The sequence below is a fragment of the Pinus tabuliformis genome, chromosome 8 (genome assembly GCF_031772625.1).
Source record: "Pinus tabuliformis cultivar Carrire ecotype Pingquan chromosome 8, CPIR1, whole genome shotgun sequence".
In the NCBI taxonomy this organism is placed as follows: Eukaryota; Viridiplantae; Streptophyta; class Pinopsida; order Pinales; family Pinaceae; genus Pinus; species Pinus tabuliformis.
Genome location: NC_142294.1, coordinates 774,231,112 through 774,253,959, shown reverse-complemented (window position 1 = coordinate 774,253,959; position 22,848 = coordinate 774,231,112). Strand labels below are relative to the sequence as shown.

Sequence of the window (22,848 nt, the reverse complement as noted above, 5' to 3'; positions counted from 1 at the left end):
TTGAATATTTTTACATTTCACTTCGAAGAGCAATCAAAATACATGACAGCCTCAACACGATCTTATTTGTTTGAATATGAAAGCCATGAGCCAAACAAATTCTACCAACGGATTAATGGAACAATTCATTCATGTGCATGATAAACTTGGGAAGGATAAACACTAAACTTAAGCATTAACTGGACACTTGCGATGAAGTTTGAATCTGGCAGTTTGAATGGTGAAATGCAGCTCAAAAGGGAAGCACATGACTGTGCTGTCACAGCCTAGAAGCACAAATCACATTGGCAGAAACACAGCCCAGAAAGTCTTCTATCCAGATAGATTTAGATTTCAGAAAGCAATGGAGAAATCACCTTGTCTTGGACGAATTTCAGTTTCAGTGATGGACAACAGAACAGAGAATCAATTCACTCCCTGAAATGGCAAATTAGTGGACATGTATAGGTTTTTAGTAACTTTAAGGTCCTTCTTGGGTTTGTGGGTAGGAGATTTAGTATCCTTACTGTATAGAAAATATGTCAAAATTCATACTGCTGCCAACATTTTGTACAGAAAAGACCAATATGCCCAAATATTGTTACTATGTAACCATGGTACAAATAACTATGAGTAGTAAAATATCACATTTAACATAAAGTTATAAACAAATATCCTTCAAGACCTTTTATTTCATGCATGTCATCTTTTACAAATGACGTTTCTAATCAATAATATCTTATAAAGTGCATAGGCAACACTACTAAGTAAGAAAAAGTCTGCTCGACTAATTACTCAATTGCTTTTTAATTTTTTATAAATTAGAATTTAGAAGTTCATCAGCCTGTATTTTGACAATGTTTTTTCTTCTAAAAGACTTCGATACCAAAAGTGCTAAACACAACACTAAAACAAATGCATGTCAATCAAAAATATTGAACAGACCGTCGACATTGTTACTTAGTCACGTGCACAAGAATAAGCATAGAAATATATAATATTCAAAGTTCAAACCACTATTCACATGGAGATGCCAGGTTAGCTATAAATGCATACCCCTCGACCATCATCCGTGATGCTAACTGAACCATCAAGGAAGATAATAACATCGATGTTTGTGGCAAAACCAGCTTGAGCCTCATCAATGGCATTGTCCAAAACTTCATAAACCTTGTCTCAAACAACAATTATGAAATCAGTGCTTTCAGAAAACATTTGAAAACAGGGGTTGGTGTTCATTAACATAAACAAATTGAGAAGAATATAGCTTGTGGTAGAAACCAAATGATGGAGACCACGAGGCCCAGTGCTTCCAATGTACATCCCTGGCCGCTTTCTTACTGGATCTAGCCCTTCCAAAACCTACAATTCAACAATATCAATCTTGTTACTCCATATTCATTCAGCAAATTAAAAAAAAAATGAAATTAACATAATAAAAACATAAAATCACACTATGCCATGAATTGCTATTACTTCAAGACATGAAAGCACTTGTGGCTTAATGAATATATTTAGTTTAACAGAGAAGAAGGCATAAAGCAATATATTGTGATGTGTGGTAAACTTTTTTTTAGCATGTAAAATTTCACAGTTAAGAACATGATGATGAAAACTTCTGGAACATTGTGATCTCGTTGAGGCATCCAAAGTTCCGGGTGAAAGCTTCACCCATCCTCTGGGACATAAAGCTCAAATGATAAACTTGCAAAAACAAACATTACAAATCATAACTCATTTAAAACGCCAAAAAGGTTGTATCTACTAACTTGTCCAACCCAACTATTACAAAGTCAAACATGAAGCCATTTTTCAAAACAATCTAGCTACACATGAAAAAATTCAGAAATCAGCTTACATGGTCTATAATATGTGGTTTTCTCTTAAATTTAAACAGATTACATCATTGTGCCAAAAATATTAAAATGACTCTTGAAGCTGCTGTTGCCTAAAAAGGCTCGCTGCACAACACTGGGTTTTGCCTGTGCTGCCCACCGTGGGTCAAAACATGCAAATCATCCAAATAACATATTTGAACACAGGAAGTGGATCAGACATTTTATTGGAGTCACTGATCATCAGGGCACTAACAGAATCTATTTCTGACATTCAGAAGTATGACATCCGGTGGAACCCACCTTTAGTGAAATTATGCTCACCAGCCAAGTGAGGAATTCAGGTGCAGAGAATGGCTTGCACACAATTTTTAAGGTCACTGATCATTATGGAGCTCACAGAATCCAATTCAAGGCTGTAGAATTATCAAAATGCAGTGCAACCTGCTTTAGACCAAACTGTGCACACACAGAAAATGACCTGTTTGAAGGCAAGGATTGGCTCAGAGATGGTTCTTAAACTCCCTAACCAACAAGGAGCTGGTGGAATTCGATTCCAGCTCCAGAAGTACAAAAAAAACAGCTATTAAAAAATCCCATAGGATGACAACTTTCCCATTCTGTTTTTAAAAAGTACATCATCAAGACTTCAAAAGCTGTCATGCAGGTAGTTGTTGGAAAAGCCTTCTGTGTTCACTATGTGTTGTCTTTGGCAACACATTATTTTGACTTCATATGCAGCAAATAAAGTGTTATGAATCTCAGAAACCAAAGAGGCATGTGTTTTTAATGTTCTTTCGCCAGCGTTTTGTTGAATTTTCTAAGTTTACTTAGTTTAGAAACCCTCATGCACTTTTTTTGATTTATTCCTACCTACTTGTTATTTTTCTTTAACAAGTTATTTACATAGTAAATACTGAAAATAAACATCAGTGCATGCTCAACATATTACAGATCAGCAACTAAAAGAAACAAGAACAAACACACCACATCACACCATTATTTTTTGGACCAATGTCCCCGGAAAAACCCAATGCGGGAAAATCGGTGCAGCGATCTGAGGGTTTTCTTATTAAGCAATATCAGAGTACAATCAGGGTGCCGTAACTGACCTACCCAACAAAGAATTTCCTTAGCAGCTATACCTCACAATTTGAGAGAAATCTCTTGGCTGAAAACCCGGAAAACCCTTCCGGAAGCCCCTCAGCACAAAACTGCTCCTGTGACCCTAGCGTCTGCCCAAGCTAGACTACGTCAGCCCCTCTTTGTCTCACGTGGGCCCTGTGCCAGCCTTTCTTGGCCTGCGTCAGCCCCAGGAGGTCCTGCACCAGCTACGCTGGCCCCTCTAGTGCTCTACGCAACTCCTGGCTGCCTCTGCGTGGCCCGACGTGAGCCCTTGTTGGCTTTGCGTCACCCTCCTTGGCTACTGCGCTGCTCTCTCAGCACAATCTCTACCTTCTTTGTTCCTCTGTACTCAATGACCCTCAGCTACTCTCCCGATCACTGATTCTATCTCTCTTAACAAACCCCGCTCTCGAGAATAGAATGACTGATCATTTGGGATGATCTCCAAGTGACCCTCAAGCCTCCTCTTATACTTTTCATGTTGAGATATCAACGGCCAAGATTAAGTCCCTAATCAACGGCTAAGATTAGATCCGGCTTGATCCATGTCTTTTGGACCATTCTAACACAAATTCATATTAATACACATTAATATTTTATTTTCCCCAAGTTTAGACTTAGGGACTCCATTAAAAATATTAATTATTTTAATATCTCCTGATCTGTTTAGAATCTGCCCAAACCCTTTCTGGGTATTGGAGATCTCATGTGCCCTAACCTCTCCACCAAATTTTGTGGCTAGAGCACATCCGATGCTACCCCAAATCAACATGTTTTATGCAAAATTCAACTAGGTAGTTCTCTCTCTCTGCTCTGCCAATCAAGAAACCATTTTAGGAGATTTGTTGACAATGAGCAAGCCAACAAATGAGGTAGGCTGCAAGAGAGGGTATGTGATTTAAATGTGGAGATTACCATCCTATTTCCCCCATGACCTACAAGCATTCTATGATGAGAACACCTCATAGAAAGTTAGAAGCACACCTTATCATGGAGCACCAACAAGATAGCATGTTAATACACCAACATCACCCTCCTCACTTCATCTTCCATCCTCCTATGTGGGAAATGAAGAGTTGTATGCTGGCGGAGTAGAGTAATGTGTGTGGGTTTGCTGGTTTTGGAAACTCCAAACCTCAACGCCTCTCCCTGCATAATCGAAATATAGAGTTGGGGATTTTGTTGGTGGTTAGATCTAAAAGGTAGTTGGGAAGAAGGGTAGCATCAATGACACATTGATAGTGCAGTGATAGGTATTGTGTTTTGTCTAAGCTCAAATAGATGAGGATAGGAGTTAAGTGTTGTCGAAAGGAGGAAAAGGAAGCACATTTATACAAAAAAACCGACACCATAATGAATTCAACAATTCACTGGAATAAATGGAAAGACAAGTTTGAGAGGCACATCTAGACAAAAAAACGGCATCAAGGATGCTTGGTGCAAGTAAAACACAGACTGAATTCAATGAATTCAAGCATTCGCTGGAATAAATGGGACAAGTTTGAGAGGCACATCTAGAAAAACAACCACACCAAGGATGCTTGCACAATTGACACAGCAAAGCACATATTGGAAATTTGGGAATGGGAGAAAGAGGTTGAAACAATAATTTTGATATACTATAGGAAGCATTTGAAGTTTATTCAGCAGTTGATATCTTTGCAATTATTGCTTGGAAGAATTGAAGCCCACCTAGACCTACCTCTGAAAGTTATCTCATCCACCCCCCACCTCTGCAAACTTCAAGTAATACAAGGACACATTGCGCTCTCAAAATTTGGAACTACAAGATGGCACAAGTGAGGTCAATGTTGTTACAACAACTGAGGAAAAGAAGCACTCAAAAGGTGTAAGAAGTGGACCATAGAAGGACATGCACGCAGAAGCCAATCAACAGCATGAAATTAGTAATTTTTCTAGTTTTATTATGTTTTTTCATGTTGATTATGTGCTTAAGCAACTTGCCAACACTGTAGGGCCTGGATCAAGTAAGACAGACCCTGTGGGAAGTTGGATGTTAACTTTTGTATTTTGATATCCAACTATGACCACTTTTTGCATTACAACAATATTTGGTTTGGTTACAACATTTTTTAAAACAAATGATACTCATTACTACGAGAAAACACACACGCATATAGGGATACTCATTACTATGGGAAGTCAGATATTAACTTTTGTATTTTTGATATTCGACCACTTTTTGTATTGCAACACTGTTCAGTTTAGTTGCACCATATATATATATATATATATACTGAAATCTTTACTTCTCCCAATACTTTTAGACACACAACTTAATACCCATTGTGATGTGTTGTGGTTCTTCCTTCCTTCCCATATTAATCTCTTGAGAACATGGCTCTTTGTATTTAATATCTTTTTTTTCATTGTATTTATGGCATTCTTCATACTATAGTCCGCATTTGCTAATGTAGAATTGGTGAAAAGTGCAGCTCATCTTCTTTCCCATCCTCCACTTACTTTGGTTCTTCATTTGATGGTTATTTTGTTGGATTCACTTCTATATTAGTGCTAGTGAAACAGTTCTTTGTCTAGCAATACTTCATCTTTGAAACAATTATCTAAGTAATATGTTCATTATTAGTTCCATATATACCATCCTCCTTATTACTAGACAATTCAATAGAACTGACTAAATCTTCATTAACTATTGAATTCACTAAATCGGTTAGCACTCAATGTCTCCCTTTTCTTAAATGAAATTGTGGTCTTCCTAGTAGTTACTTCCTTTAGCCAAGCCTACCATATAAGACATCATATGAACCCAATTTGATATATGTTTTAATGACTGTGAAGTCCACTACAAGTAACTTATTAGCTATGGAAACTTGTTGCATTGTACACTCCCGATGGCCTTATTCTAGTTAATCTACCATTCTCAATCAAAACTTTGGAAGCCATAACTTTGTTTCTCTGGTTATTCCCAAGTTTCCTTCATCATGATGTTTCCTCTTGAACCACCATCTACCATTACATTTGTCAACATTAGAACTGCCATTTCTATTTGGATTCCTGGTGCTCCATCTTTATCTAGTAGAATGGCATCTATAACCTCCACTACATCTTCCCTAATGTGTCCCAATTAATTGTTGTAAACAATTCCATTAATAATCCTATGAGCATGGAAGATTCCACTATTGGGGTTATTCAATAGGGGTTTGTAGGGCTATCGGATTCTATCTATGGTGACATTTTTTGGTTGAAGGCGGTGGGGGTTTGTCTGAAGACGACATAGTGGATGGCAGCATTTTCCCCTCTTTGTTCACAACTAACGGTTACGGGGAGATTACGGTTTAAGGAGTTGGAGAAATGAATGATGTGATAGACTACACCCTGGATCCTTTCGAGGATGTCACCATCTGGCAAGACAAGCCACCTAGGGAAAATTAGTTGGCAACATGGACGACATTTGGCATCCACGATGAAGGGATTTTCTCTTCCCTCCCTACTCTAGAATCCATCTTGGCGGTTTCTATCGATTTTTCTCCTCTACCAGCAGAGGGGTTGGTTGAAGTTGTTGGAGAGCAGAGCTTATTTTTGGACAAGCAAATCCATTCAGGGTTTCCGGTTCATGTTTCTCTACTGCAGATTTAATCCACAATAACTTTATGTTGGATTTGAATGGAGGGGCCTTCCAAGAAACCTTTTTAGGCATCAAGCGAGGGGGGAAGAACAGGGCAAATACAACTATGAGCCATTGTTCGTTGGATTAGACCTAGAAAGGCTCGAGCAAAGTGGGTTTGGTTTTGGTAACAAGCAGAGGTGCGGTGAAGCCAGAACTGGGGTTTATGTTGCGAATTCGGAATGATCTCCCTGATGTCTCTCATTTTTCTCAAGTGCTCCTGTAGAGTCATATGGTTGGGTGGATGGAACTAGCAAGTTTGCCCAGCTGATGGAAACCCTAAATTTGTAGCAGAGACATGAGGAAGTGTCCCAAGAAGGGAAGAAAAGGAAGAAGGTGAAGTGTACTGAGGTGAAATCGAAGCACGAGAAACTGTAAAACACTGGGAGGTTATTGAGACCTCTGAGCAGGTGATAGTTGGTTGAGCCCGTGGAAGGAAATTCTAAGTAGATAGGATTCGAGACTCGATAGGGGTTGAATGGGGAAAGGACCCCAACACTCTACCTGAGGTAAAGGCCCTCCCAAGGGGCTGGATTATGTTTAAGTTCAACAATTTGGAAGCAGTCAATTGGGTCTTGGGGAAAACATGGCGCATTGACTCGTCTCCAATGCTAATGAAGAGATGGAGTTTCCTCTTCGACGTGAATAGAGAAAAGTTGGGTTATGGTCCAATATGGGTGAGGCTATATGGGTTGCCTCCACAGTTGTGGTCTGACGATATTTTAAGGATTATTGGGGATAAGATGGGGACTTACGCTGATAGATCGCATGAGGTTATTGGTAATATGATTATTGCCAGAATTTTGGTGAATTTGAATTCGCATGCGGGTTTGATAATCGAATTGAATATTACCTATCATGTGCTATGAACACAGGCAGATTCTTGATTATGAGGGCTACCCCTTTAGGTGTCGTAAATGCCATAAGGTTGGCCATGTGTTGAGGGATTGTCCACTTCCTTTCACTAGACAGACGGGGTGGAAGAATAAAAAAGGGGATAAAGAGGGGAGGAATCAGGAGGAAATCCATGGTGACTCTGACATGATCCAATCTCCTCCAGTGAACCAACAAAAAGTATCAAAGGCAGAGCCGATGGAGGAAGATTCGAGGCTGCAACCAGTCATGCAGCGATATTTTGGGCCGACTCATAGGGAGACAGCACCTACTGCTTCTAGCTCTCCTATGACGAGTACTATTCCACTTTCCTTGCTTGTTTCTAATCATATTCACTCTTTTGGTTCCCTTGATATGGGTTCTTATATCCCTACTCTGTCTGTTCCTATGTCTTGCAATGTTATTTCTAGGTTGGATACGGATACATGTAGAAAATCCTGTAAATTCACAAGCTAATGCAATTTGCTAAAGCAAGAGACAATAATATACTTCTACTCTTTACAGAGGAAGCCCATAAACATCGAGCAAACAATAATCAATAGAGGAAGAGAATCAAAGGCACATAACACAATAAATATCCGGGGAAAGCCACAACTCAAAACACCACTATCTATTTTGTATTAATCCGGAAAATCAAGATGAAATTACAATGCTTGTTCTCTCTAGAACAATCCCAGCACTCAGCAAATTCAATCTCCAACTCATAAGCAAGCTCAAGGCCAAAGCTTAGCCTCTTCACAAGCTCTCCAAGTCTCTATTCCAATGTGTAATTCCTATGAAGGATAGCTTGTATTTAAAGGGAAATAAAGCCTCTAAAAACAGCGCAATCCCTTAAGGATCAATTCCTGAATGCATGCACTATCAGTGCAACTCAGAAAAATCTAAAACAAATAGTACATTGTCCCTGCACTCTAGTCTCAACTGGGTCTTTCTCAGAATCGACATGCATGAGTTTCTGATGAGTAAATATTCAATTAACTAGAGTAGCACTAGTGGAGTTCATTAGTGACACCACTGACTGTTAACTCACTATTAGTTCTCTCAATCAGTTTGAGAACTAATTTAACTGAACTAACTCATGAAACTGAGTCTTCTATTTTACAACTCACAATTAACTCATACTAGACTCCTACAAAGTAGGGAGAACATATACATGACTTCCAAAAGACTTCCAACTCGAATTTCCTAAGTTAAGTAAGTTTAATAAACTTAATTTAACTATTTTAAGTTGCTATGAGAATAGAATTCGAATTTAATTCAAGGAAAAATTAAACTGGAATTTCTTATTGCAATTTCTCAACAATACAGTGGCTTGTTCCCTCCCCTTTTACCCTGCTAGTTGTTTAGATCCCACTCCTTCCCCCATTAGATCCCTCGACATCTTCTAACTCGTGCTAGCATTACAATCTTAGATCAAAGCTCAGAAATAAAAACCCTCCAAAGCATGGGTCCCTCGTCCCCCTCATAGGCTTTAAGCAACCCTTGAGGTAGATAATCCTTTATTCACAAGCAAAGCTTAAAGCTAGTCAAGTTGTGGTTGTTGGGAGACAAAAATCTAATGTCGGTGCACTTAGAGTAGTGCTGGCCTCTATAATTGTTCCTCAATGATATTCCTCTCTTTAAATTGTCGAGGCTTGTCTAGTCCCTCTAAAATACTAGCTCTGGAACATTTGATACAATCAAAGCCAATTGATGTCATCACCCTTCAAGAAATTCTGGCAAATAGTGATGTGATTGAAAAAACGTTGCTCTCTTTGGCTCCAGGATGGTGTTTTGCAGTGGTTGACACTAAAGGAAGATTGGGAGGCTTAGCAATTGGTTTGAATCAAAGGTCTTTAAAGCGTCTTGGATCTTGGGGGGCAAAAGGGGTTCTGGGCGTAGACCTTTTTGTTGCAAAGTTGGGGATGGAGCTAAAGATTGTTAATATTTATGGTCTATATCAGGATAGAATGACCTTCTAGGAAAGGCTTATGGCACGATCTTTTATGAAAGCAGATAATTTGGTAGTGGGAGAAGATTTGAACTTCTCAATGGGTGCCTCAGAAATATGGGGTCCTCATTGTCATCCTGATCCACTCTGATTTTTTCATTGATCTCTTGGAGTCACACAAATTATATGATGTGGACCTTGTTAAGTATAAACCTACCTGGCAGAATCGGAGAACTGGTGATGCGATGATTGCTAGAAGGATAAGGATCGTTTTATGTTAATTAAAAATTTGTTGGAAAGGCTCGCTCTTTTCCGAAAATGGGCGGGGGTTGGGGGTTACTCTGATCATCACCCCATCTTTTTAAAGCTAAAGGGTGGTTTCAACAAGCCAAGGGCCCCATTTAAATTCAACTTAGTTTGGCTTAAAGACGAATCTTTCTAGAATATCGTAAGGAAAGTTGGATCCCTTTTAATCCTAACAATGGTGGCTATGCTTCAGTGAATTTTGCAGACAATTTCAAAAGAATCAAAAAGGCCACAATGGAATGGTCTATCTCCAAAAAAGAAAGGGATGAGGACACCCTTTATAATGTTGAACAAGAGTTGAAGCAGTTGGAAGAACCAGAGGGAGGGGGTTATATATCGGAGGAGCCCAACAACGAATCATTCAGATGAAGGACACCAGGAAAAAATTGTTGGAAGAAAAGGAGGAAACTTGGAGGTTGAAGAACCGCACGATTTGGATAAAAAAATGTGAACGAAAATACAAAAAAAAAAAAAAAAAAAAAAATCAGCAATATGCAAAGGGACGGCGAGCTATTAATACAATTTGGGCTCTGAATGATCCGATGGGGGCAAAAGTTAAAACCACGACCTTTGAAGATCTGGCTAGGCTGGGGAAAACTCACTTTAGTACTCTTTTTAGGGCCCCTAGGGAAACTTCCTTAGCTGAGGTTATAGCATTGGCTGGGAACTTTCCCAGTTCACAAATGATGGAGGCAATCATTCTCTTATGGAGCTAGTCACTAAGGAAGAGCTTCAAAAGATTCTACACAGCTTCAAACGAGACAAGAGCCTAGGGCCTGATGGGTGGCCGGTAGAACTTATGCTTTAAATTATTAGGGGAAGACCTATTAAGGGTGGTTGAAGAATGCAGACTATTAGGACAAATATATGACGCATTCAATACTACATCCATAGCCCTCATTCCAAAGAATGATTCTCTGCAAACTTTTGACGAGTACAAACCTATTTCTTTATGTAACAATGTTTAGAAAATCATAGCAAAGGGGTAGTTTTCTTTTTTGGAGGGAAAGCATATTCAAGAGGCTATTGGGGTAGCTGAGGAAAGTCTCCACAATTTGAAGACTAGGAAATTAAAAGATATGGTGCTTAAAATTGACCTATAACAGGCATACGACAGGGTCAGCTAGATCTATCTTAGAATGCTCATGACTCACCTAGGATTTGAGGTAAGCTTCATTAATTGGGTCATGTGTTGCATTACCTCTGTATCTCTTGCAGTGCTTATTAATGGGTCTGCCCTCGACATTTTTTCACATTGAATGCAGACTTCGCCAGGGTTTTCTGCTTTTGTCTTTATTATTTCTCTCAATGGCTGAAGGGTTGAGCAGGCTATTGTCTAAAGCAAAGAGGGGTGACTTAAAGGATGCTACAGTGGCTAGTGACCTAGAAATTCCACATCTATTTTTTGTAGACAATATCCTCTTGTTTTGTGATGGTGTTAAAATTGGCAACCAGGGCAAAACTTCATGTGGGTCATCTTATTCATGGCTAATAATATTTTTATTAGATTCCTTTCGTCGAGAGGTGTAGGATTGATATAAAGATCATCCAATTCCGATAAGTATTCATGGAGATATGAATTTATTTTGATTATGGAATTATTATCAAGCCGACCTACAACTCATGTAGGCTCAGAAGCCCAACAGTCGCATCTATTCACCCACCAACGTTGTGTATAAATATAAGAGGACTTTTCCTCATTTGGACTCACTCACCTCATCACATCTCTCTCTCTACTGCGCAGATATGAGTCTCTTCTCTACTGCGCTGAAATGGGTCTCTCTCTCTCACACGTGAAGCCGGAAACTGCTGAAACTGAAGCTGCAACTGCAGAAGTAAAGATTGACTTGCATGGCCTAAAATATCTCCTCTTTGGAACTGCGTTGTAGGTTCATCTGAACCTCCTTTGAAAGCCGCAACTTTTGGTGGTGGAATGAAGTCAATCCGACGAACGGTTTGCAAGATATCGACTGCCCTAGTTTGAAGCCGGAAACTGCTGAAACTGAAGCTGCAACTGCAGAAGTAAAGATTGACTTGCGTGGCCTAGAAGATCTCCTCTTTGGAACTACGTTGTAGGTTCATCTGAACCTCCTTTGAAAGCCGCAACTTTTGGTTGTGGAATGAAGTCAATCCGACGAACGGTTTGCAAGATATCGACTGCCCTAGTTTGAAGCCGGAAACTGCTGAAACTGACGCTACAACTGCAGAAGTAAAGATTGACTTGCGTGGCCTAGAAGATCTCCTCATCTGAACTACGCTGTAGGTTCATCTAAACCTCCTCTGGAAGCCGAAACTTTTGGTGGTGGAATGAAGTCAATCCGACTGTCGGTTTGTGAGATATGGTCTGCCCTAGTTTGATAATGAAGCCGCTAATGCTGATGCTACTGATCTAGGGTTTGCTACTGCTGATATGAATCAGATTTATTGTACTATTTCTCTCTGCTGAATTATTGAAGATAAAAGAAGATTTGATCAAAGGGTTTCCCCACACATTGTGGGGTTTGTCCCTGGCTAGCCGCCACATCTTGTGTCTCTTGTCTTGGCTTGTTTTATGTCGATCGTTTAATGTTCTATCTGCGCTTTACTTTATGTACATGTGATTGCTAATCGGTGGAATATAATAAGAAAAAAAAGTAAACTGTTATAAGCATAGAACATACCATAACTTAACATGGTATCAGAGCTGAGGTGAAGACAAAGCCCGAGCAAGAGCAAGAGCAATCATTGAAGAGAAGATTGGCAAGGCTATCCTAAAAGAACTATGGGGTCCTCAACACTCTTTCCTGCCGAAGACAAGCTCCGTGAGAAAGCTGACTATCACGGATGGAAGATGTCTATCGATCTAACCCTTGAAGATCAAGGAGTGCTGGACCATGTAAGAGGCAATATTGTTGAGCCTTCATCAAATGCATCTGCTGCTGCCTGGAACAAATGGAAAAATGTAGAAGTCAAAACAAAGAAGATCATCCGGGACTCTATCGACAAGCGCTTGGTGGCCTACATCTCTGATCTAGACACCTCCAAGGAAATCTATGAGGGAAATCAAGAAGGGTAAAGATGAAAGTACGCAAGCATACTTCTTAAGAATCACCGAGATCAAGAACGATCTCCTATCTATTGGGGAAACTATTACTGACAGAGAAATGGCACTCACAACTCTTGAAGGATTACCACCTGAATGGTATGTGTTCAGGACTACTCTTCTGAACTATAATGTAATTCCTGGTTTCGAGGAATTAATGGCAGATGCATTCAAGAAGAAACAAGGGAAGAAGTGTAAGAAATGCCCATGCCTAAAGGTCCTCCTGCTGCCTTTTCTTTTCATGCAAAGAAAAGAAATAATTCCGGGACTAAATCAAAAGGAAAGGCTAGACCTAAGGCTAGAAGAAAATGATGATGTTACATTTGCGATAAAGCAAGTCACTATGCAAGGGAGTGCCCTGATAGAAAGGACTCACTCTAGGACGATGATCAAAATCCCTCTGATGGCAATCAAAGGAATGACAAATTCAACAGCAAAGGTAAGAGGAGAGCTGGGAATCAAGGAAGAGGACAAGCATTCAAGAAGGCCAGAAATTCCAGGATGTATTAAATGCACCTGACCTCAAAAAGAACCTAGTGTCCATCTCGGGAACGGAAGACAAAGGCTACAAGGTAACCTTCAGCGATGGCAAGGTATGTATATGGAAAAATAATGTTAAAGATGCCTTTACTCTTGGGTTTAGTGTTGATTCATTATATCAGGTCGATGGAAGTCTGCTAGGTGTCATGTCTTATGACACATCTCTTCAGTCCGAACTTTGGCATTAGAGGTTTTCCCCCCTTCATTATAAAGTTATACTCGGTGTAAGACAAATGGTGATAGGGATGCCCGAATTCTAAATAGAGAATGAAGGTGTATGTCCAAGATGTGCTGAAGGAAAATTCAAAAGGGGACCATTCCCCTCAAGCCAAAGCAAGACCTCTGATATATTTCAATTGGTTCACTCAGGCATACCTGAGGTTGGCATTAAGAGGGAGACTACTACACCACATACTCCTGAGCAGAATGGTGTGGTGGGAAGGAAGAACCGCACGATGATGGAAGTTGTCTGGACCATACTACATGATCAAAGACTTCTGATGTTTCTATGGGCTGAAACTACAATCACCGTCGTATATGTACAAAATTGATGCCCTCATCAAGCATTGGGTTCCAAGACTCCTAAAGAAAAGTTCATCGCAAGGTGAACAATCTTTCGACTTTGAGGAGCTCTCAAGAAGCCAACACCAGGGAACCGAAAGAAAAGGATGATGAATCAATGCCTGATGTAGAAGAATCCATGGATCTGATAGATTCTCATCCACATGAGCCTTCCTCTTCTAGGAAGAGGCCCTCATGGCTTAGGGGGATACTTGATGATGCTAAAGGACATGTTGCACCCTGAGGAACCTTCCGTCAAAGTAAGAAACTTAATAGGTATCAAGGATACCTGACCATCATGAGCACGATCATACAAAATGAGCCTTCGTCATTCTCAGATGCCGTCAAGCATCAAGTATGGAAGGATGCTATGACCGTAGAATATGAGTCTATTATGGAGAATGATGTCTGGGAAGTAGTTCCCAGACCCTGGACAAGACAATTGTTACTTCAAAATGGCTTTACAAGATAAAGCATGCAGCAGATGGAAGCACAGAAAAGTATAAGGCTCGTTTTGTTGCTCGAGGTTTCTCCCAAAAGGAAGGTATAGACTATGATGAGATATTTGCACCTGTTGCCAGATATACGACCATCCGCTCGATCATAGCCCTTGCCGCTTCACAAGGATGGAACCTACATCAGATGGATGTCAAGACTGCGTTCTTGCATGGCTCGATCAAAGAATAGGTCTACGTGGAGCAACCCGAAGGATTTGAGATTTATGATCGAAAATCTCATGTATGCAGGTTGAAGAAAGCTCTCTATGGGCTGAAGCAAGCACCCCGAGCATGGTATGAGAGGATCAATAGCTACTTGATGAAGCTGGGATTCAATAGGAGTGAAGCCGATCCTAACCTTTACTTTAAGGTTGAAGATGACAAGCCTCTCATACTAGTATTGTATGTGGATGACCTCTTTCTAACAGGTGCAGACCCTCTCATTCACAAATGTAAGAGGGAGCTGGCCTCTGAATTTGAAATGAAAGACCTAGGACTGATGCACTACTTCCTAGGACTTGAAGTATGGCAGAAGCCAAGGGAAATTTTCCTATCTCAAGGGAAATATGTGGTAAAGATATTGGAAAGATTTGGTATGATGGACTGCAAGCCTGTGACTACCTCGAGGATCTTAACTTTTAGAAGTTATATGGTAGTGATGTCGGACCAGATTTGGGAAATGCCTCTGAGTTTCATAAACTCATTCGCATTGATGTTCTTGGTGAACCTCCGTCCGAACATATTTTTTTGCAGTTAGCATTGTGAGCTCATATTTGGTTGAGCCTCACTGGATTGATGCCAGGAATCTTCTGAGATGTCTTCAGGACACAATCTCTCATGGATTAAGATACACTGCCGGAGATGTGAGACTACTTGGATATACTGATGTTGATTGGGCAGGCAGTGTGGTGGACCGTAAGAGCACTTCCGGGTGCTGTTTCACCTTGGGATCTGCTTCGATATCCTAGATGAGCAGGAAGCAGAAGTCGGTGGCTTTGAGCACCGCTGAAGCAGGATATATTGTTGCTAGCATAACCTCGTGTGAGGTAGTCTGGTTGCGAAAGCTCTTTAGTGAGCTGTTTGGATTTACATTGGATACCACTGTGATTCTCTATAACAACCAGAGGTGGGATTCGATTATTGAGGAATCCCGTATTCGTCGATTGCTCCAGCAGATAGACATCATCTTAGATATGGTAAGTTGATGAGCAAAGAGGCTCCATCGCATTAAGATGATGTACAGGTTGATACACCTTGTCAAAGCCCCGAGGAAAGATCTAATCTGTGATTTTCCCAAACGACTTGGAGTCGGTAAGAAACCCTTGTACAAGGGTCCTGCATGTTGCATACATTGAGCTCTGGGAGCTCTGAGGGCTTGCGGTTATTACTGGAGCAACATACTACCACAGGGTGACTCACCCTCCCCTGGTGGTGCACACTGGAACAAGATGATTCGCTCTCTTGTGGGACAAGATGATTCGCTCTCCTGTGTAGCAGGATGATTAGTTCTCCTGTGAGGCCTGGATTGATGTGTTCTCCATGGCGGCCTGGATTGATGTGTTCTCCATGGCAATTGTAGCAGGATTGATGTGTTCTCCTGTGAGGCCTGGATTGATGTGTTCTCCATGGCAATTGTAGCAGGATTGATGTGTTCTCCTGTGAGGACAGGATTGATTAGTTCTCCTGTCGAGGCATCGTACCCATACATCTGGGACTCATGGGAAGTACCTCTCATCTGATCAATGAGCAGGGAAATGAAGTTAGGGACCATAGTAGTACCGATGGACGCATCGTTGTAACTACCGTACTCCCTACGCTAGGATGACCTCCATTGATCTGGGACCAGTGGTAGGAGTTGTACCATACTATGACGCTGACTTCGGGTCGGTTGAGACTGGTCTGGGATCAGTGGTACATACTCTGAGACTGACTTTGAGTCAGTGGAGGATGATATTGGTCTGGGACCATTGGAGTTGTACTCACTATGACGCTGACTTTGGGTTGGTTGAGACTGGTCTGGGACTAGTGGTACATACTCTGAGACTGACTTTGAGTCAGTATGATACATCCTCGATCATTTCTTCTTCTTCATAATTCGGACAAAAGCAGAGTAGAACAGAACAATGCAAGAGCAGAGAAGAACAGAACAAAACAGCATAGATCAGTGCAGGGCAGAACAAGACAAAGCAGAACAGGCAAAATAAAGCAGAGCAGGGCAAGGGTCAGGCTGTACAAGGCAGTGCATTTGATGGATGAATAGTAATGACCGATAGACAGATTGCAGATGAAGTTCTCCATGGTTGAGAGGGAGTGTTAAAATTGGCAACTAGGGCAAAACTTCATGTGGGTCATCTTATTCATGGCTAATAATATTTTTATTAGATTCCTCTCGTTGAGAGGTGTAGGATTGATATAAAGATCATCCAATTCCGATAAGTATTCATGGAGATATGAATTTATTTTGATTATGGAATTATTATCAAGCCGACCTACAACTCATGTAGGCTCAGAAGCCCAACAGTCGCATCTATTCACCCACCAACGTTGTGTATAAATATAAGAGGACTTTTCCTCATTTGGACTCACTCATCTCATCACATCTCTCTCTCTCTATTGCGCAGATATGAGTCTCTTCTCTACTGCGCTGAAATGGGTCTCTCTCTCTCACACATGTGAAGCCGGAAACTGCTGAAACTGAAGCTGCAACTGCAGAAGTAAAGATTGACTTGCGTGGCCTAGAAGATCTCCTCTTTGGAACTGCGTTGTAGGTTCATCTGAACCTCCTTTGAAAGCCGCAACTTTTGGTGGTGGAATGAAGTCAATCCGACGAACAGTTTGCAAGATATCGACTGCCCTGGTTTGAAGCTGGAAACTGCTGAAACTGAAGCTGCAACTGCAGAAGTAAAGATTGACTTGCGTGGCCTAGAAGATCTCCTCTTTGGAACTGCGTTGTAGGTTCATCTGAACCTCCTTTGAAAGCCGCAACTTTTGGTGGTGGAATGAAGTCAATCCGACGAACGGTTTGCAAGATATCGACTGCCCTAGTTTGAAGCCAGAAACTGCTGAAACTGAAGCTGCAACTGCAGAAGTAAAGATTGACTTGCGTGGCCTAGAAGATCTCCTCATCTGAACTGCGCTGTAGGTTCATCTGAACCTCCTCTGGAAGCCGAAACTTTTGGTGGTGGAATGAAGTCAATCCGACTGTCGGTTTGTGAGATATGGTCTGCCCTAGTTTGATAATGAAGCCGCTAATGCTAATGCTACTGATCTAGGGTTTGCTACTGCTGATATGAATCAGATTTATTGTACTATTTCTCTCTGCTGAATTATTGAAGATAAAAGAAGATTTGATCAAAGGGTTTCCCCACACATTGTGGGGTTTGTCCCTGGCTAGCCGCCACATCTTGTGTCTCTTGTCTTGGCTTGTTTTCTGTCGATCGTTTAATGTTCTATCTGCACTTTACTTTATGTACATGTGATTGCTAATCGGTGGAATATAATAAGAAAAAGAAGTAAACTGTTATAAGCATAGAACATACCATAACTTAACAGATGGGACCAGATGAGACCTAACATCAATTAAATCGGCTCATGACTCACCTGGGATTTGAGGTAAGCTTCATTAATTGGGTCATGTGTTGCATTACCTCTGTATCTCTTGCAGTACTTATTAACGGGTCTGCCCTCGACATTTTTTCACATTGAACGCAGACTTCACCAGGGTTTTCTGCTTTTGTCTTTATTATTTCTCTCAAGGGTGAAGGGTTGAGCAGGCTATTGTCTAGCACAGAGAGGGGTGACTTAAAGGATGCTACAGTGGCTAGTGACCTAGAAATTTGACATCAATTTTTTGTAGACAATATCCTCTTGTTTTGTGACGGGACTAGATGAGACCTAGCATTAATTAAATCGGCTCATGACTCACCTGGGATTTGAGGTAAGCTTCATTAATTGGGTCATGTGTTGCATTACCTCTGTATCTCTTGCGGTGTTTATTAATGGGTCTGCCTCGACATTTTTTCACATTGAATGCAGACTTTGCCAAGGTTGTCTACTTTTGTCTTTATTATTTCTCTCAATCGCTGAAGGGTTGAGCATGCTATTGTCTAAAGCAAAGAGGGATGACTTAAAGGATGCTATGGTGGCTAGTGACCCAAAAATTTCACATCTGTTGTTTGCAGACAATATCCTCTTGTCTTTTGATGGGACCCGATGAGACCTATCATCAATTAAATTGACTCTTTCTCTATTTGAAAAAGCGATAGTAATGATGATAAACCTACAAAAATCAACATTCTCTGAAGTGGGTTTAGCCAAAGAAGAGTCTACAAATGTTCTAAATCTATTTCCTTTTCTTTTAAATAATTTTGATGAAAGGCTAAAATACTTGGGTTTTTCTTGAAGCCCAACAATTACAAAAAGGCTAATTGGTTGTGATAAATAGCAAAGATAGAAAAGAGATTAAACGTATGGAGTTTCAAATGGATATCAAGGGCAGGTAGGTCTGTGCTCATCAAGTCAGTTTTGGAAGCCATCCCAGTGTTCTGGATGGCGTTGTCTTGGATTCTGAAAGGGATCCTAAATTTTGTTCGTAAGATTTGTTGCAGATTCCTATGGATGGGATCAAAAGATGGTCGAGTTTTTCCTTGGGTAAAATGGGACAAAATTATGTTGCCTAAGAAATGGGGAGGATGGGGCCTAAAAAACTTCTTTTCTTTTTCTAAGGCCTTGGCTGCTAAAGTAGGATGGAATCTACTATTAAACGATAGTCTATGGACATAAGTAATTTGCAGGAAGTATATATCTCCTATTTCTCTATAGGAATGGATTAGGCACCCAAACAAGTTCAGGTCAAATGTTTTTGTGATCTAGAAAGTTGTTTTGTCTTCTTTCAGCATGATAGAAAAGGGTTGGCTTGGAAGATTGGATCAGATGAAAAAATCATAATAGGGGCTAATCCATGGGAAGGATATAACAAAAATTATCATCTTTCACAAGAGTTGGTGGATCTTCTAAATGCTCAAGGGAGATATAATCTGAATTAAGTGATTGATCCAGAAAGATCTTCTATGTGGGCACGAGGATGGGTTGATGTTGTTTAATTAAATCTTTCGGAAAAATGGCATGGTCTGTGACAAAATTACACAACTGCTCTCAATTCTTCACATGTAAAATTGAGGGGCAGGGATGATTCGTTGAGCTAGGTTCGTTCTCCACATGGGGAATACTCGCCAAAGTTGGGTTTCTTATTTATCAATGTTGACCAATAGACAAAAGCTCCAGCTTGGTGGTGGAAAAAGTCAATGTTGCATTAATCGTTATCGGGATTCAATCAGCGTGGGGAAAAAATCGGAAAAAAATCGGAATTATCGGGAAACTATCGGAAAAAATCGGGAAATAATCATTTGGTACAAAAATAATCATTTTTTTTCAATTTTTTTAATATCTAAACCATCTACAACATAAAATAAATACATTGACACATAAATATGATAAAAAAACTAATATATAAGATGTTTAATATCATTTCTAGCGCTAAAATCACACATAACATTGAATCATGTCTAAAATAGTAAGTCTGGACTCCTGAGTCCCAACTCAGCCTCAAAATATCAACAAAAAATATGATAATGTATCTCATCATTTCATAATGTCATATACAATAAAATGAAGAAAATAACTAAATTCTAATCCTATTGATTTCCTCTGTCCCTCTTGCAAGAAAATGCCACAGCTTTCCCTTTCCCTCTAGATGTAGATGCTGGTGCTGGTGGAGTTGGCAGTGGAGTCTGATATGCTCTAGAAGCTGAAGAACTAGAAGTAGGAGCTATAGGAGGTAGACCACATCCTCTACTGGTGGCAGGGGTAGCCCGGGCAGGTGGTGTCACCTGGAAACATTACAATCTCTCAATCCTGAAATCCAGAAAAACTGATAAGTCTGCTGGATTTTGAATGAAATCTAAAATTCTACTTTCTCCATATGAAATCCAATGAGGCCGGAACCACTCTCAAACATCCTGAGTCATTTCATGGTAATGTTAAAACTTTAAATAAAAGGATGAAAATGAAGATTAAGGAGAATGTCACTTTTACTTTAAGAATTTCACATTACCATGAATAGCATATCAATACTAGGGCCTAGACTTGATCATTAAGCTGCCCCACTCAAAAATTATTTGTTTCTTTCAACAAAAATGCATTTCAAACATTTAGCATCCCTTAAAAAACCAAAAAAAACATTATAAAACCTCGCTGCCATCTGTCGCGACCCCCGGCGATATTTTAAGTTTTTATCACGATTTTTTCAATAAAAATCGGCAAAAAAAATCCAACGATTTTTTCGTTTAATTATCGCGATTTTATCGGAAGAGGGAAAAAATTGCGATTTTTTCATTTTATCGTGATTTTCACAACACTGGAAAAAGCTATGGAAATTAAGTTGTCCGGCTAAATCCGGACTTTTGCTATAGTGCATTTTGGGAAATAAAATTCCCACGAGTGAAAACCTTAAAAAGAGGTGCTTTGTTGGTCCAAGTAAGTGTTCTTTATGTAAAGGCGTTGAGGAATTAGTGGAACACTTGTTTCTGGTATGCCCCTTCAAATCTGAAGTTTGGAATATTGTATGTCAATCTTTATCCTTAAATTCTATATGTTAGGGCATATCTTGTAACGATGCTTGGCGTCTATGGTGGGATCGATCAGGCCCAAAAAAACTTAGGAACCTTCCTCTTATTATAAGCTAGGGCATTTGGATAGCTTGAAATAATGCCATATTCCTAGAAAAATCTTTAATCCCTCAAAAGCTAACAGCACAAGTATTAGCCATCTATGATCTAAATCCTGGTGAGATATATGCTCACAGGTCAAAGAATATCATGCCTGAAGAAGAAGATCGTGCTCGCCCCTAGGATTTTTTTCATGGCTGAAGGCAACTGCGGAAGGGGAGGCAATGGCGCGGTCATTTATATAAATGAAAATCACTTCTAAAAACTTCAAAGTGGGCTTGGCAGGGGTTCAAGTAATTATGTTGAATTATATATTCTTAAGCTTTTACTTCTTTTTGACACCAAATTAGGATGCAGACAACTTCAGATATTTGGTGATTCTATGATTGTTATCAATTGGTTTAACAAGGTTACCAGATGTCACATGCATACCTCGATTCCCATTATGGTTGAGATTATGAACTTACAGCAGGGTTTTGACCAGATTTCATGTCGCCATATATACAGGGAAAGGAACTCCATTGCTAATAGCCTTTCCAAGGCGAGAGCAGAGCAGGACCTGGGAATGTGGAATATGTGGGAGACACACACTATGAGTACTACCACAGCCCTTTTATAAAAGGCCTGCAGCCGGTTATTTGATCTTATTTTGATGATGTATCTAAACTATGATAGTGGTTCTCTTTAGAGAACCTACGAATGACAGTGTGCCCCTTTTGACTTATGTATCTTGGGTAGTATTGATATTTCCTTACAGTGTTTTGAATAGGGCAAACAAGCCTGATCCTTCATTCTTTTATGGATGACTATTTTCAAACAGGTTTTTTGGATGCATCTCGATGCATATACAAAATATAATTTTCAACTCCACTAGTGAAAATTATGATTTTATTCAAAAAAAAAAATCCTATGAGCACCATCACCACTACTTTCATAACTCTCATTATATCGATTGTTCTCAAGTTGCTTGTTAATCATTTTGCTGGTGTCGAACTTTGGTGATGATCAACATATCACTTGCATGTTGTTCATCATTAAATTCATACCCCGTGCATCATTTGTTTGTATTATCCTCTTTTAATTGTGTTGATCAACACATTCTTCCACTTTCATGTTGTTGATGGTGTTGGATCCGCCAACATTCAGGGGATCTCCCCGATATAAGGTCCCAATTAGACCTCACACAATTTGGTGTAGGATTCCCATCTGGTATGATGGCCCGGTTGCCATATACTTAAAGATTTGCCTTGGCTCTAACTTTCAACACATGAAAATGTTGCAATGGTACCTTCGAAAAGCAAGGTGAGTGTCCCTGGTGAGTGTGCAACGTAACTATGTCTAGGTTCTCTTATTGCAAAAAAGGGGGAGAAAAGTGAGCCTCTAAGTGAGAGGTAATAGTACCACCCAGAAAGAGACACATGAACCAGGAAGGTTTGTCCAACATCCAGCAAAATAGTCCACGGCGGATGTGGCAATTGTTAAAACCAAAGGACAGGGAAAGATCCGTCTACCATCCAACGAAATAGTACACAACGGATGTGATAGTCGTTATAACCAATGAGCGGCGAAAGGTCTGTCGTGTGGATAAGTCCACAAGGATGAGACAGCAATGACAACCATAACAGCACATTCCCAAAAAGGTAAGCACTAAAACAACATAAATAGTTCAACTATCATAGTATATGTGAAACAAACATGAAATATAAATGCTCACAGAGTAGTCTTACA

General features: G+C 40.1%; 1 protein-coding gene across 2 annotated transcripts in view; it reads right to left on the bottom strand.

Moving 5' to 3' along the window:
• Nucleotides 1-22,848, bottom strand: part of LOC149237885 (DNA gyrase subunit B, chloroplastic/mitochondrial-like) — a 135,692-nt gene that overhangs the window by 61,922 nt on the left and 50,922 nt on the right. For both annotated transcript variants that reach the window (XM_089366881.1, XM_089366882.1), the window contains exons 3-4: nucleotides 1,261-1,341; nucleotides 1,036-1,149 (exon numbers count right to left, since the gene is read on the bottom strand). In XM_089366881.1, coding sequence (XP_089223007.1) covers nucleotides 1,036-1,149; nucleotides 1,261-1,341 — 195 coding nt within the window. The remainder of the gene's footprint in view (nucleotides 1-1,035; nucleotides 1,150-1,260; nucleotides 1,342-22,848) is intronic.